Here is a 15,941-nt window from a genome sequence, read left to right on the forward strand (position 1 = left end):
AAAAAGAAAAAACACTTATTTTTCCTCTGCTGGAGCCTTGGCGACACTGTTGGAAGGCTCGACAATGCCTGGTAAACCTCACGACACCTCTACAGGCATGGCGCACCCCCCCCCCCCCCCCCCCTTCGATTGGCCGGCCTTATCACCCTCAGGCCCCCGCTTGTCTATACCCTAGCCTAGCCGACTGCCCTCTTCAGATACCCCTTCTCTCTCTCCCCGTAGTTTATTCCCCTGGTGGGCATTGAATGAAATACCCCCCCACCCCGCCTCTCTCTCTCATTTTTCCTACATTCCTCTCTCTAATATCCTCTCTCTCATCCTCACCCTCCATTTCCCCCCCTTACTGGCCACCCTCGGCCAGACGCAAGCCTCGAGCACTCACCCCGATCCCTCTCTCGCTCCCTTTGTGTGGAGCCGCATGTGAACTCCCGCTCTCCCGTATTCTTAACCACACCCCCGCCACCCTCTCATTCCCCCTCCCTTGGCCCACTTATATTCTCCCCCCCCCCCCCCCCCCCCCCTCTCTTCCCCACCCGCTCGCCTCACCCTCCCCTCCACCTCATTACCCTCCCACCCCTTGGCCCACTAACCCACCCTCTTTCTCCCCCCACACCATTGACTTCTTCCCCTCCTCTCATCCTTGAGACACCATGCAAGACAGAGAATAGGACACCCCCCCCCCCCCCCCCCCCCCCCCCCCCCCCCCCTCACACCCTCTCTCCCCCCCATGGTGGGCACCCGCCATAGAGCCCCCTCTCTCTCCTATCCACACCACCTCATCCCCTTCTCTCTCTCTCTCTCGTTCTTCTCAGCCCAAAGGCGCAGCACCCCGCCATGGAGCCCACTCTCCCTCCACACCACACACTCACTCACCCTCACCCTCACCCTCTCACACCCTCATACTCTCCCTCACTCACCACCCCAATCCCCTCTCCCTCTCTCACGCTTTGTTCGACTCCACCCTGCCCGCAATCCCTCTCTCTCCCTCTCGGCCTGTAGAAGGTGCAGCGCACAGCTCTTCTCTCTCTCTCTCTCTCTTCTCTCTCTCCTCTCTCTCTCTCTCTCTCTCTCTCTCTCTCTCTCTCTCTCTCTCTCTCTCTCTCTCTCTCTCTCTCTCTCTCTCTCTATACACACACACACACACACACACACACCACCCCCCCCACCCCCATCTTCGCGTAGCTGCCGCTGGCCGCCAACACAGAGACAAAACAATAAAATAAAAACATATATATAATATATATAAGCCCCCGTTCCCACCGCATGCTTGTGCACACATATAAATACACACACACGCACTCACGCATGCGCACCCATATACATATATATATACACATCCACCCACATGCACATACATACACACACACACACACACACACACGCATATACGCACATAAATACAAGGAAAACAAAGGATTCCATGACTACGACGACAACAAAAAAGAAGGAGGACCCAAAGCACGTGCCGCCAACAATAAAAAGAGGAAATGCGCCAAAGGCATGCCCCGACCGACCTCGAAAAGAAGTACGCTCTACACCGACGCACCGGAAACACACCATTTGCCGGCAACACCCAACCACAATGCCGTTTCCAGTAATTTATAGGGTATTTTCATCATTTCTTCAGTTTTCACCCGAGCCAATGTAAAATTCCCATTTTTGTAATTTCCTCTCTCTAGGTGATGGTCACAAAGGCCCACCTAGAGATTCTCATCTTTTAATAACCTCCCAAAACAAAGCAAGGGTCAACCAGACGGGGCCCACCACTTGCTTTGTCTCCTTGATTAAGCTTACCCTAATCACACTTGGATTACCATAATCCAAGCAGCCAGCACCTATAAATTGGCACTAAGAGGTCACTATCGGGGGGGGGGGGGGGGGGGGGGCAATCCATGAGAAGTCAGTACTTAGTAGAGTGTAGTGGGAAGAGTTGACACTATCACCATCACGGGAAGGGGGCTTGTGTGTTGGGTTTGCCTTGGGAATTTCACCATGCGAAGGGAGCCACGTCCATCTCTCGACTCCAATGGTCGGTGCACACACGTATACACGCTCTTGGTAGAAAGTTTCACAACCATTGAATCGTCTTAGAGAGCGCACCAAGTAGTTTGCACCATCTTTTCTCCCTACCTCTCTATCACCACGGCGTGCCATTTGTAAATACTGCAAAAATAATTCTCCCTCACACCCCCGAGGGTTTTCATCATTCGCAAACATCTCTCTCTCTCTCTCTCTCTCTCTCTCTCTCTCTCTCTCTCTCTCTCTCTCTCTCTCTCTCTCTCTCTCTCTCTCTCTCTCTCTCTCTCTCCCCCTCTGTGTGTAATTTTGCGGTGTTCATATCATCATGGTTTGCGTCCTAGCCGCTCAAAGTTAGGTGGTGCCCCCTGTTCGCTTTACTGTGAGATAGACTCGAGGCGCGCCATTCGGCCCTCGGCGTTTTAGAGGTTGTTGGGGTTCGGGGTTCAATTTGCTCTCGTCATTTGGTGCCCCCACAGAGGAGGGATTTCTAAGACCTTTCAGTTTACAATTCTGAAAGTGACGCCCACTATCAATCATGGATGAATGGCTGAAGGAAGTTTCTAACTAGAGGAAGGAAGAAGAGGAGACGAAGGAGGCACTAGCCGCCTTCATTGAAGTGCTACTGCCAGGCTACAGTGTCGTCATTATTCAAGAGGTAAATTCTCCATCTCGTGTTGCTCGTTCTAACCATAAATTGAGACTCGAGAGCATCAGGTGGGAGGTCGGTGAAGTGCCATCACTATTGTCAACCAAGACACACTGTCAATGAGTGCCAACAACGAAGGCAGCGAAAGGGCTGAAATCGTCTACATCGACATTCATCGCGAAGAAATCATTCACATCAAGGAAGGGAAGAAAACGGTGAGGCCTCTTTTCCCTAAAGAAACTACAGTCAAAGTTATAACTCCAAAGTGGCCTAAAGGGGCTGCTCGAGCCAAAGGTAAGGAGAAGTTAAGCTAGTCTGGAAACACATGACCCCAAAGGGAGAAGCATCTGGCCAAGCAAGTGCTTCAAGCAAAGAACGCCGGGTTGTGCCCTGCTTGCCAAAGTGGAAGTCATCCGAAGCTAAGCGGCGGAAGGTCGCCTACCGATTTTCACGACGCATGCGAGTGCTACCAATCCACTTCGACAATCCGGAAGAGGAAGTGGTAAGAAGATTCCCATGTCCTAGGGAAGAGTGGTTCGGCTACTGCCCTCGCTGTTTTGGGAAGCGAGTGGAGGATCTTCTTCCTCTCCCTGTACAACTTATCCTGAAGAAGCTTTCCACCACGGGTGAAACCCAGTGGGCTAGGGACGAGTTGCAACTGAATGGATTAGAATTCATGCAACACGCCGACTACGGAAATTACCTGCAATTGCTACTAGCCAAGAGTCTGGGAGTGGTTAGACGCGTCGCCATCACCCCATATGTGCTGAGCAACGAAGGAAAGGTAGAGCCCATGAAAGGCGACGACCTCTTGTGGATGTGCCGACTCATAAACACTGGCACAGTAAGAGTATAAGTAAGTATTCCACCCTTTGTGCATGATGGAAAACGGGCCGACGACATTCTCATTCACATTCTTGCAACATATGCATGTGAATATCTATGTAGATAGGAAAGTGTGCTACCAATAGAAGATCGTATACCTATTCGGTGCGGCGATACCAGGAGAAATCCTCAATTCCCTGAACCCTATCATTCTCCATCATTCCTTTAATGTTTCTATCTTTATCCTGTTTTAACCTATCCACCCACCCCTGTAAAAAGCCTCTATGAGCCGCTATTGTTGTTAATGTTAAAAAAAAGGGTTTGTAATTTCCTGAGTCACTACCATGGCAAGTGTTTCTTTCGCCACGTTCAGTGGAAAGAAAGGAGAGGATCTCACCACCGACTTTTTGGATGATTTCGACATTGCTTGTGTCGTCTCCAACAAAGATGACAACGCTTCACGACTTAGAATTTTTCCTCTACTGATGAAAGTAGAGGACAAGTCCTGGTATAATGCATTGCCTCAGGCTACCAAGAATGCATGGGATGTGTTAAGGGCTGCTTTTGTAAAGAGGTTTGGTGGAGGCATAACCTCGGAGAAGCTATGGCAGCTACTACTAACAGAATTAGAAGGGAGGTCTGCTGGAGTATGCCACCTACGAGTCCAAATTTGTGGACTTATGGGAGAGATGGGTTGCCTCATTGGAGGAAGGCAAAGGAGCGCCTAATTTCCTAAAGAAGGATCGTTTCATTGCTGGTCTATGGTCGCCGCTTAGAGAGAAGGTGAAGGGAAGGTTTCCTACAACATATGAGTTGGCAGTCGAAGTAGCCTGCCTTAAAGACAAGAAGCTGCGCATGCAAGCAAGAGTAAACGAGTCATAGGAAATAGACTCAGCCCGAACAACCCGAGTGACTGCAACAACCAACCATAGAGTCCAACCGCAAGAGGCATCAGAGGAGTAGCAAGACCTGCTGAGGTCCGCATCACCACCCCTAAAGACAAGAAGCTGCGCATGCAAGCAAGAGTAAACGAGTCATAGGAAATAGACTCAGCCCGAACAACCCGAGTGACTGCAACAACCAACCATAGAGTCCAACCGCAAGAGGCATCAGAGGAGTAGCAAGACCTGCTGAGTCGCATCACCACCCAGCTAGAGAGTTTATATGTGCATCTGGTGCAGCAAGGGCATGCACCTAGGAGGAATCCAGAACAAGAAAGAGGACAACGAAGGAAGAACCAAGAGTACCGCTGTTACAACTGCGGGGAAGATGGCCATGGAATGCACTACTGCCCTCACCCAAGGAGGCAGAATTTCAATAGAGGGGGGAGACAAAATCAGATCTCTCGGCCAAGAGCAAGACCACCACCACCTAGGCAACCAAGACCAATCCCACCGGTCCAAATCCTTCGACCACCTGTACAACAGCAACCACCACGCCAACTTCTCATTCCGCCACTACCCTCACCACCTGCTGTGAACCAAGCGGTGAGTGTTATTAGCTTGGAGGCTATAGGGAAGGCAAAGGTAGAAGAATCAGTTCAAGAGAAGCACAAAGGAAAAGAGAAGGTAGAAGAAGTGGATGCTATGGGAGTGAAGCGTACCAGCCACGAGGAAGCATCTCAAAGAGAAGAGAAGAGAAGATGAAAGGGAAGGCCGAGTCTAGCAAGCAAGCAGCTAAACCGCGGTGGAAGATAGACATCGTGGACTTTCTTCACTAGGTGAGTATGCAAAATCCTATGACTTAGTTAAGGATGTGTTAATGCAGGGCCTGAAGATAACTTGGCCCCAATTACTCTACCTTGCATCTAGAATGAGGAGGCAATGGACAAAAATAGTAAGTACCAGGAAGTCAAGGCCCAGGATAGGTGGGGCTATCTCTGGAAGGATCTCGACGACATCCTACCAACCATGGATGCTCACATCAAGGGGAACCGAATCTCAAATGTATACATAGATGGTGGCATGCAAATATGCGTCTTGAGTGAAAAGATGATGCACCATCTAGGTCTAGAGGTAAGTAGGCCGGCACCCTGCCGAGCCAAGATGGCAAACAATGTAAGAGTGAAATGCCTGGGAATTGTAAATGCGGTCAAAGAAAAAGAATTCAACACAGAAGTGGAGGTAGACATCTTCGTCATGCCACACAAAGGGGAGGGCTACCCCATCATTCTTGGGAGGCCTTGGCTTATGGCTATGGAAGCTAAACAAGACTGGAGCACCGGGATGATTCAGATGAAGGACGCTAAAGGGAAGTCCATATTCTATGACATGAGGACTGGAGAGCAGCGCAACATGATCTTGGAGGCTTCAGAAGATGAGTCCACCAACGACTACTCGTCTATCTCAAGAGAAGAGACGACCACCATCGACGAAAGTGACAGTAGCATCGAAGTGATGGGGTCATTCTTAAAGACCCAAACAGATTGACACAATCTGAAACACCCCCGAGAAACCAAGAGGAATCATCAGGTATGCAGTCCTTGGAGGATGCAGGTAAGTTACAAAAAATGCTCTCAAATGAGTTAACCAATGAAGAGAGGAAGGAGTATGTATCCATGCTAGGTAACTTCACTACTTTGTTCATTCATGGCTATGATAAGATCACAGGAATTACAGTAGTGCAACACCACATAAAGCTCAAGGAAGGCAGTAAACCCATAGTACAAAAGCTCAGAAGACTTGGAGTAATCCAACAAGAGGCACTAAAGTGAGAAGTTTTCTACAAGCAGGTTTCATCTACCTTGTCGAAGACTCAGAATGGGTCTCCCCAGAAGTAGTCACACCAAAAAAAAAAAGGTAAGTGGAGAGTCTATGTGGATTATAAACCTCTCAATGCAGCCATGAAGAGGGATCACTTTCCCCTCCCATTCGAGGATGAAATACTCAATGAAGTGGCAAGTCACGTGCGATACACAGTGTGCGATGCCTACTCAGGATACTTCTAGATTAGCATTGCGGAGGAATATCAGAAGAAGACAACCTTCATCACACCTTGAGGATGTTTTGCCTACAGAGTGATGTCGTTTGGCCTCACTTACACCCCGGCCACATTTCAGTGCTATGTGACTTTTTTTTTCCAACCCTACTTTGGAACATCAATACGGGTTTTCATAGATGATTTTTGCATCTATACTTCACGAGCCCTTCATTTAAGCAAAGTCTATGATGGCTTAACCAGGCTGCAAACCTTGGGTGGTCAGCTCAACGTGGATAAGTGTCACATTGGTGAAAGCAAAGTCACTCTCCTTGGTCATGTAATTTCAGCAAAAGGGATTGACGCTGACCCTAGCAAGATTCAAGCCCTGGTATCTTTATCATCACCCACCACCGCTAAGCAACTGGTTTCTTTCCTTCAGAAGGTAAGATACTTAAGCAGGTTCATTCACTTGCTATCTCAGGTGGTCCTTCCCCTACAACAACTCACCTAGAGGGATGTCTTCTCATGGAGTGAAGAGAACGAGCAGCAGTTTACTGAGGTAAAGCAAATCCTAGCTAAGCTTCCCACTATTTCACCGCCTAAGTGGGACGAGCCATTTTATGTAAACCCTAGTGTGGGAAGTGATACACTCGGAGCCGTGCTAATGCAAATGGATCCCCAAACTTCTTTCATGCGCCCTATTTACTTCTCTAGTCAGGTCATGACCCCCATCTAGGATCTCAAAGTGGTTGATTAGATTACAAGAGTTTGACTACACCATGCCAGTAGAAAACTCCCCCAGGGCCAGTTTAGTGGGAATTCTCACTCATCGCCATTATGAGAAGAAGCTGAAGGTCAACACGGAAGCAAAGGAAGAAACACCAATGGTAGAGAGTCCTAGGCTAGAAAGAGCTCACTCTCTTCTCTTTGACGGATCATACAAGAGAACAATGGATCAGTCTGCAGCAGGCATAGTCATTTTCGATGAACAGCAAGAAAGAACGTTCTCCATTGGGCAGTTATTACACTCCCACTCCAACAATGAAGCAGAATATGCAGCCCTAATTCTTGGGTTGGAACAATGTATTTCACAAGGAATTCACCGCCTAAATGTGTTTGGTGATGCTTTGCTTTTGATAAGGCAGATAAATGGCACCTGGGATTGTAAGAATATTCAGGTTTTACTTGGTCAACTCCGCCAAGTTAAGGACCTTCTAAAGAAGTTTGAAGCAGTGAAACTATTTCATGTCCCCAGAGCAGAAAATCAGGAGGCAAATGCTCTAGCCAAAGAGAGAATACAAGACGTTCCCGTAGGAGCAATCAAACTGAAGCTACCCCTCTTTCAAGGTAGTGATGCTATGCTTGATGTCGTCAGTTTTTTAGATACAGGAGAATGTCCAACAGGATACACCAAAGGCCAAAGACAATGGCTGGTAAGGAAGACTCCTAGGTACCACCTTGTAAACGACCACTTGTATTGTAAGGGCAAAGATCAAATTCTCAGGTGGGTGCCAACCTCCAGTGAGATCACAGAGGTAATTTCAAGCTGCCATGATGGCGTCTACGGCAGTCATTTTGCTCTAGACATCACGAAGATTCTACAAGCGGGATACTCTTGGCCTAGTTTGAACAAGGATGTACACCATTGGTGTAAAACATGTAAGGCCTGTCAAGTGGCTAGTGATCGAACCTTAACCTACGAGCCACAAACTCCTATTATCTCATATGGTCCATTTGAGAAATGGAGAATAGATGCAATCGGTCCTTTACCAAGGGCCCAATCAAGTAAAGTATACATCATAGTGGGTGTAGACTACATGACTCGATGGGCAGAAGCAATAGCCACCACCCGCATTACAGCCCAAGAGGTAGCAAAGTTTATTTTTGAGCGTATCTGTGGTCGTTTTGGCACTCCTCTTGAGATAATATTAGATAGAGGACCAGTGTTCAGAGGTGATTTGGTGGGAGAACTAATGAAGAATTTAGGCATCACAAGCCGACATTCCACACCATACTATCCACAATGCAATGGTCTGGTAGAGAAGGTAAATAGAATGATTTGAAAAATCATCACAAAGCAGGTGAATAATCACACAGGGGACTCGGATAAACATCTCATGGAAGCTCTTTGGGCCTACAGAACAACGTTCCGAACATCACTAGGTTTCACCCCTTTCCATCTAGTTTATGGGAAGGAGGCAATTCTATCCATTGAGGTACAGATAGCCAGCTTATGAGTTTTGGCTAGCCAGATACATCGTCCAATTGTAAACCTCCGATACCACATCTTGGATCTCGAGAGACTCCAGCTAGATAGGGAAGAAGCAATCAATCACTATGCAGTGCAGGCAGAACGACGCCAGCTCACTTTCAATCAAGGGCTTAAAGATAAGGGACTAGAAAAAGGTATGTTAGTGCTGAGATACGACAACAGATTTGACACCAGGAAGGACAAGAAATTTCAACCCAGATGGGAAGGGCCATTCATCATCAAGAAACCCTATGACAACGGCAGCTATAAGCTGATGGAAGCAGATGGGAGAATTCACAAGACTAGGGTCAATGGATGGAGACTGAAAAGGTTTTTTCTTAGGTTTGATCCAGAACTCATGCTACACATTCCAGAAGAGGGAGAACCCTCTAACTCCACAGTTGAAGAAGCAGAGGAAGGGCTAGAAGCATAAATGCCTCTAGCCAAAGGGAGAGGGATAATGATGGCCGATTTTTGAAAATCAAAGGAAAAAAAACTTATTTTTCCTCTGTTGGAGCCTTGGCGACAGTGTTGGAAGGCTCAGCAGCGCTTGGTAAACCTCACGACACCTCTACGGCATGGCACACACCCCCCCCCCCCCCCCCCCCCCCCCCCCCCCCCTCCCTCCTTCGATTGGCCAGCCTTATCACCCTCATGCCCCCCGCTTGTCTATACCCCAGCCTAGCCGACCGCCCTCGATTTCAGATACCCCTTCTCTCTCTCCCCATAGTTATTCCCCCCAGCGGGCATTGAATGAAATATTCCCCCCTCCCCCACCCCCCCTCTCTCTCTCTCATTTTCCCTACATACCTCTCTCTAATATCCTCTCTCTCATCCTCACCCTTCATTTCCCCCCCTTACTGGCCACCCTCGGCCAGGCGCAAGCCTCGAGCACTCACCCCGACTCCTCTCTCTTTCTCCGCTTCCCTCTTGCGCTCCCTATGTGCCGCATGTGAACTCTCGCTCTCCCATATTCTTAACCACCCCCCCCCCCCCCCCCCCCCCCCCCCCCTCTCATTCCCCCTCCCTTGGCCCGCTTATATTCTCCTCCCCCCTCTCTTCCCCCCACCTGCTCGCCTCACCCTCCCCTCCGCCTCATTACCCCCCCCTTGGCCCGCTATCCCCACCCTCTTTTTGCCCCCCACACCATTGACTTCTTCCCCTCCTGTCATCCTTGAGACACCATGCAAGACAAGAGAATAGGACAACCCCACCCCCCCCCCCCCCCCCCCCCCCCTCACACACTCTCTTCCCCCCCATGGTGGGCACCCGCCATAGAGCCCCCCCTCTCTCTCCTATCCACGCCACCTCATCCCCTTCTCTCTCTCTCTCGTTCTTCTTAGCCCAAAGGCGTAGCCCCCACCATGGAGCCCACTCTCCCTCCACACCACACACTCACTCACCCTCACCCTCTCACACCCTCATCCTCTCCCTCACTCACCACCCCAATCCCCTCTCCCTCTCTCGCGCTCTGTTCGGCTCCACCCTGCCTGCAATCCCTCTCTGTCTCCCTCTCGGCCTGTAGAAGGTGCAGCGCACAGCTCTTCTCTCTCTCTCTCAATACACACACACACACACACACACACACACACACACACACACACACCACTCCCCCACCCCCATCTTCACGTAGTTGCCGGATGGCCGCCAACACAAAGAAAAAAAATATATAAAAACATATATGTAATATATATAAGCCCCCGTTCCCATCGCACGCTTGCGCACACATATAAATACACACACACGCACTTACGCATGCGCACCCATATACAAACATACATATATATATATACATATATATACACATCCACCCACATGCACATACGTACATACACATGCTGTCGTGCAGCTCCGCTACCATGTAGAGAAAGAGAGCAGAGAAATGCAAGCTAAGCTTCTTTGAAGCCTACACATTTAATGGTCAATGATCAAGGCTTGTTAACAGGCCACGTTTAATGATTAATGTATGCCAATAGATACCTCAATGATGCCAAAACCTGATTATGCTTGAAGTTTACATATATATACAACATCCACCCACATGCACATACGTACATACACATGCTGTCGTGCAGCTCCGCTACCATGTAGAGAAAGAGAGCAGAGAAATGCAAGCTAAGCTTCTTGAAGCCTACACATTTAATGGTCAATGATCAAGGCTTGTTAACAGGCCACGTTTAATGATTAATGTATGCCAATAGATACCTCAATGATGCCAAAACTGATTATTTTGGCCTCCTCATCAGGGTTAGTATGCATTTTATGCAGTTTGAGAAGTCTACGGCTTGGCAGGCAGAGTCCGGTGTCAGTTGTCGGCAATGCTGAGTTGGGTTATTTTGGCATTATTCAAGAATGTCGGCTCTTGCAATGCTTTAAAAGATATGTATGCCAAGTGTGGTGCCAAGCCATTAAATAATGGCCAAGGGCCACAATTATGTCGCCGATAGCCGCCTAAGCAATGGCTTCCGGAGCTTGCCTATGGTCGGCCGCCCAAGGCAACAAGCAGACGCCCAAAGTCGTAAGCGAAGGCCACCCAACTAAAGGGCATGCCCAAAGGCCGCCCGCCCACAGGTAGAGTTCAAGGGCCACCCATTGGCAACTAAAAAGGGTTTTTAAGTGAATGTCAAACAAAAGAAGAAAGAGCAGGTCGATGGAGAGTAGTTGCAGCCACACAGGAGGAAGAGAAATGCTTGCGCAAGCTGGCTTGGGCCTCAGTCGGTGCGGAGAAGAAACGCGAAGTGCAGCCCTCGCCATAGCACTCCTCTTCGGTACCGGTTCCGCCAAATTCGACGCTACTTGAAAGTCTGAGCTGCCACATCATACTGGCCGTTCCTGTGCCATGCCAGTAGCGGCGGCGCTATTGGCTAATAATAGGACACCTTTTTTTTGCATGCGGAGATAGCAAGAAAAAACGAAGTGAGGAGGCTATCAACGAAGGAGAACAAGGCTCGTAACGAGCAGAAAGCGAAGGAGAATAGGGCAAGGGGAGAGCAAAAGGCGTCAAGCAAGGCTCTCTCTCTCTCAATCTCCAATCAAGCTAAGCAAGGGAGTAAGGAGGTAAGCAAGGGCGAGCACTCTCTCTCGTCCTCTTGTCCTTGGTAAGCAAATGAAGAGAGCAAGGCTTGGAGAAGGCGGACCTTGGCATGTTAAGGCGAGCAATAAAGAAGGCGGAAAAGTAAAGGCTCTCGGAGCCGAGTCTTGAAGCAAGACTCTCGAGAAAGGGCTCTAACAAACAAAGAAGAGTAAAGATCTCTTCATCTTATGCATATGATAGAGAAGAGGGGAGCAAGGAGTCGGCAAGGAAGGGGTACTTTCTCTTGCTCTCAGACATAAGCAAGAAAGTTAAAGGTGCTCTCACTCTCTCATGCTTGAAAAGGAGAGTATCTCAGAGCGTTGCATGAAGCTGGCATGAGCTCGGAAGAGGAAAGCAAGTGTATCGTCCAAGCAGGGGTTAAGGGACTCGGAGCAAGTCGACGAGAGGTGAAGATAAAGCTCATGAACAGCAGATAAGCCAGTCCAAAGTGCATAAAGCAAGAAGATACAGGATAATTGGTAATAAATGAAGCTTGATGATCAAGGTAGTGAGCAGAATTGAAGACTGCAGAATCTATGGGTATTTGAATCAGATAAAGCAACAAGAGGACATTTCCACAACCTTCATCATATAGAGATTGAATTAACATTCTTTTAAGTCTGGTGTCGTTAACGGCCCGGTTAATTCTATAAAGCGGGAGCCTAAACTCCTAGTTAGCAGATGATCCAAGTGACGGTGCTGTTAACAGCCCGCCTTGGCTAAGGATTAAGTTGTACTCAAGCGTTAATCAATTAATTGATGATTATGATGATTTCCAGATTCAATTACATATGTTGTTCTTGTTCTCTTTCTTTCACACCTCCCATAGCCAGAGGCCCGGCGCCTGCCTGACTCAAGTAGAGAACACATATCCCCCGACATCTTTGGTGAACTCGACGCGAAACGAGCCGGGGTGGGAGATGGAGATGGAGATTCCAACGAAGATGAAGATTTTATTTGAAGAATTTATCACACATGTTTCTAATGGAAAATCAAGAGTTCCAGATTTTTCTAAGATGATGCAAGTGATGCAGGGATCATTGCATGAAGTAGAAGTCGTGAAGACAAAGAAGCAGATAGAAGAAGCTTTAAATGCAGCATTGGATGCAGTGTGCAATGAAAGACGAATGCTTGATGGTGAATATGATCCAAAAGGCTACCTAGAGTGTTACGAGCAAGAAATGAAGCGTGAAAGAGTGCCAAAAGTTCAAATGATTTCAGAGTTTGAATAGCTTGTGTGTGACGATATTAAGGAGCAAGTTCAAGTTATTGCAAGAACATATGCAAATAATTGGGATGCTTTTGCAGAAGCAATTTTACAGGGGATCTCAGTGAATAAAGACCTGGATCTTCAAAAAATTCAAAGCAGACAAGATGAGGAGCCATTTTTCTTAATGCAAAAATCATATCATACAGGTGATCAATATTCTATCCGAGCTAAGTTAGAATCTGTTATTGATGCATGTCTTCTGGAAGACGAGACATTATTGCATGCAGATGATGATTTCATAGTAGATATTGTTTATGCTCAATTGGGATTGTCTTCTTTATTCCAAAGCAGCTATGACTCTATGGATGCTAAGCATGCAGTCATATCCTCTCAAAGTGACATAAATGAGAAAGCAGGTTTCTCAGAGCCAGAACATGGTTTGCATACAAGCATAGTTGCTAGCAGTGATCAAGAAACATGTTTGTCAGAGTCAATATGTGATGTGGATGCCCATTTGGAGTGCTCTTTGGGTATAGAGCATGAAGAGAATGCTTATGCAGCATTACATGCAAAAGCAATTGTTTTGGATGATGCTATACAAGAGGGTTTCATGTATATGGCTGCATTTCAGGACACTAGTGATGATGTAGATGTATTTGATGGTCAACCATATGTATTTGATGTGAACCAAGACAAAGATTATGATTATGGAGATGCATATTCAGAGGGGGTGATGGATGATGATCAGTCTATGACTGCTACAAGTTATAGGGTTTGCTATGATGATGCTATGGAAAAAGAAGTTGATGCTATCTTTGTAATGCATGCTGAGACTTGTGCTATTGAAGTGGAAAGATATTTGAATGGGAATGTGAAGCTGCCAGAACAATTCGTGCCTATGTATGCAACAAGCCATGAGGTTTCCTGTGATAATACTCACAAACTAGGTGGTTCCTGTGATAATACTCACAAACTAGGTGGTTCCTGTGATAATACTCACAAACTAGGTGGTTCCTCCAAGGAGGAAGATATGGAGCTTATGGATCTGCTTGATGATGTGCTAGAGGAATTTCGAGTTCCTTGTGACAAGAGTAGTGAAGAACATCCTACAACATATGATGAAGAGCTTGTGTTTATTTTGGATGAGGCTCTAGAGGAGTTTGTGCCTACTAGAGAAGGCAACCATGTAGCGTTTGTGGTATCAAATGAAGTGATGGAATTCCGTGACTCACAAATGCAGATTGATATTTTGGAAACCATAGTGATTGAATTGATTTTGCCACTGGGTTTTGCTATGATGGGAATTTGGGACTTTTTGTTCCTATGCTATGAGAAAGTTTGTGGAGATGCAATATACTTGAAATATGATCATCCACTACCTTATGATCCAAGAGGTTATAATGCTAGCTATGATTGCTGTCAGCTACTTTATATGCCCTATGTTCCTGGAGGATGGTGCAAATTTTTTAAAGGAATGCTCACAGTTGGGCAAATGATTAGTTAGTTTCCCGTTTGATCTCGGGGGCTACTAAAGTGCCAGTTGCAGATTTGGAGAGTACCAGTTACCTGTTGTAGCAGGTTGCATGGTACAAGATTTTGTTTTCTAGATTATGACGAGTCATAATAGGTTTTGTTATGCGGTCAATAAGCGTACATGGTTGGCTTCCAACTGACTTCTTTGGACAACTGTTGAAGTATCTTTACATCTTTTGAGTTGGTTCTGCTACGAGAACTTGAGGTAAAGGACTTGACGGCCATTCCGTGTGGAGACAAAGTAAGGCATACTTGAGCTTGACAGGGTTCCTTAAAGAGAGCTTAATGGTCAAGCTGTGTGCATCATTAACTGGAGCACTTGAGTCTGGCAGGGTTCACTAAACAAGTTATCCATGATTGAATGCTTTGCAGATATGGCAGATACTGTTCAAAGATTTTTGATGGGCAGCTACCTAATGATTAAGCTAGAACATTGATGATAGGGTATAAGACTTATTTCATTTTTTATATGTTTACCAGTTACGTGAGTTTGATGATGGGTAAGGAGCTTAAGGTACCTGTAGCAGATGCATATTAAAGTGTTGTTGGCATAGACCGGAGGCTGTGTAGGTTCAAAGGGGGTGAATGTCGTGCAGCTCCGCTGCCATGTAGAGAAAAAGAGAAGAGAAATGCAATCTAAGCTTCTTTGAAGCCTACACATTTAATGGTCAATGATCAGGGCTTGTTAACAAGCCAAGTTTAATGATTAATGTATGCCAAATGCGGCTTAAAAGGGACAACAGATGCCAGATGTATGCCAGCTGCGGCTTAAAAGGGCCAACAGATACCTCAATGATGCCAAAAATGATTATGCTTGAAGTGAGCACAGATGGGAGTTTATGGTCTAGAACTGTAATGCTTGAAGTGCTCTACCGGCATGTCTTTACGGCTCGTCGATTGAAGCTACGATGAAGAAGTTATGGCATATTGAAGTTTGAGTCGATTGCAGATCCGTACTGGAATGGACAACTGCAGATGAGGTGACAGAGATGAAATGAATGCACGGGCTTGAAGTGCTCACTTTTTGGAGTGCGTCGGTCTTTTCAAATCAGTAATCGGAGTCCCGATCCCCAAGATATTAGCCGCCGTTAAAGATTCATTGGGGGCCAGCTCCGTACCAGTCCGATCGGCTCGGTCGGGGTGCCATCTAGGAATTTTGGCCTCCTCATCAGGGTAAGTATGCGTTTTATGCAGTTTGAGAAGTCTACGGCTTGGCAGGCAGAGTCCGGTGTCAGTTGTCGGAAATGCTGAGCTGGGTTATTTTGACATTATTCAAGAATGTCGGCTGTTGCAATGCTTTCAAAGATATGTATGCCAAGTGTCGTATGGCCAAGGGCCACAATTATGGCCACTAAGCAATGGCAAGTCGGCCGCCCAAGGCAACAAGTAGCCGCCCAAAGTGGTAAGCGAAAGCCACCCAACTAAAGGGCATGGCCAAAGGCCCGCCCGCCCAGAGGTATTCTTA

At 47.2% G+C, this 15,941-nt stretch overlaps 1 protein-coding gene across 1 annotated transcript; it reads left to right on the top strand.

The window, feature by feature from the left end:
• Nucleotides 1-13,304: 13,304 nt before the first annotated feature.
• LOC147439360 (uncharacterized) lies at nt 13,305-14,447 on the top strand. Its single transcript, XM_086484010.1, has 2 exons — nt 13,305-13,890; nt 13,951-14,447. Exons 1-2 carry the CDS (start codon nt 13,305-13,307, stop codon nt 14,445-14,447), a joined length of 1,083 nt encoding a protein of 360 aa, XP_086340136.1.
• Nucleotides 14,448-15,941: the final 1,494 nt, after the last annotated feature.

The sequence above is a fragment of the Adiantum capillus-veneris genome, chromosome 16, assembly GCF_014529385.1.
Source record: "Adiantum capillus-veneris isolate H3 chromosome 16, ASM1452938v2, whole genome shotgun sequence".
NCBI classification, from domain to species: Eukaryota; Viridiplantae; Streptophyta; class Polypodiopsida; order Polypodiales; family Pteridaceae; genus Adiantum; species Adiantum capillus-veneris.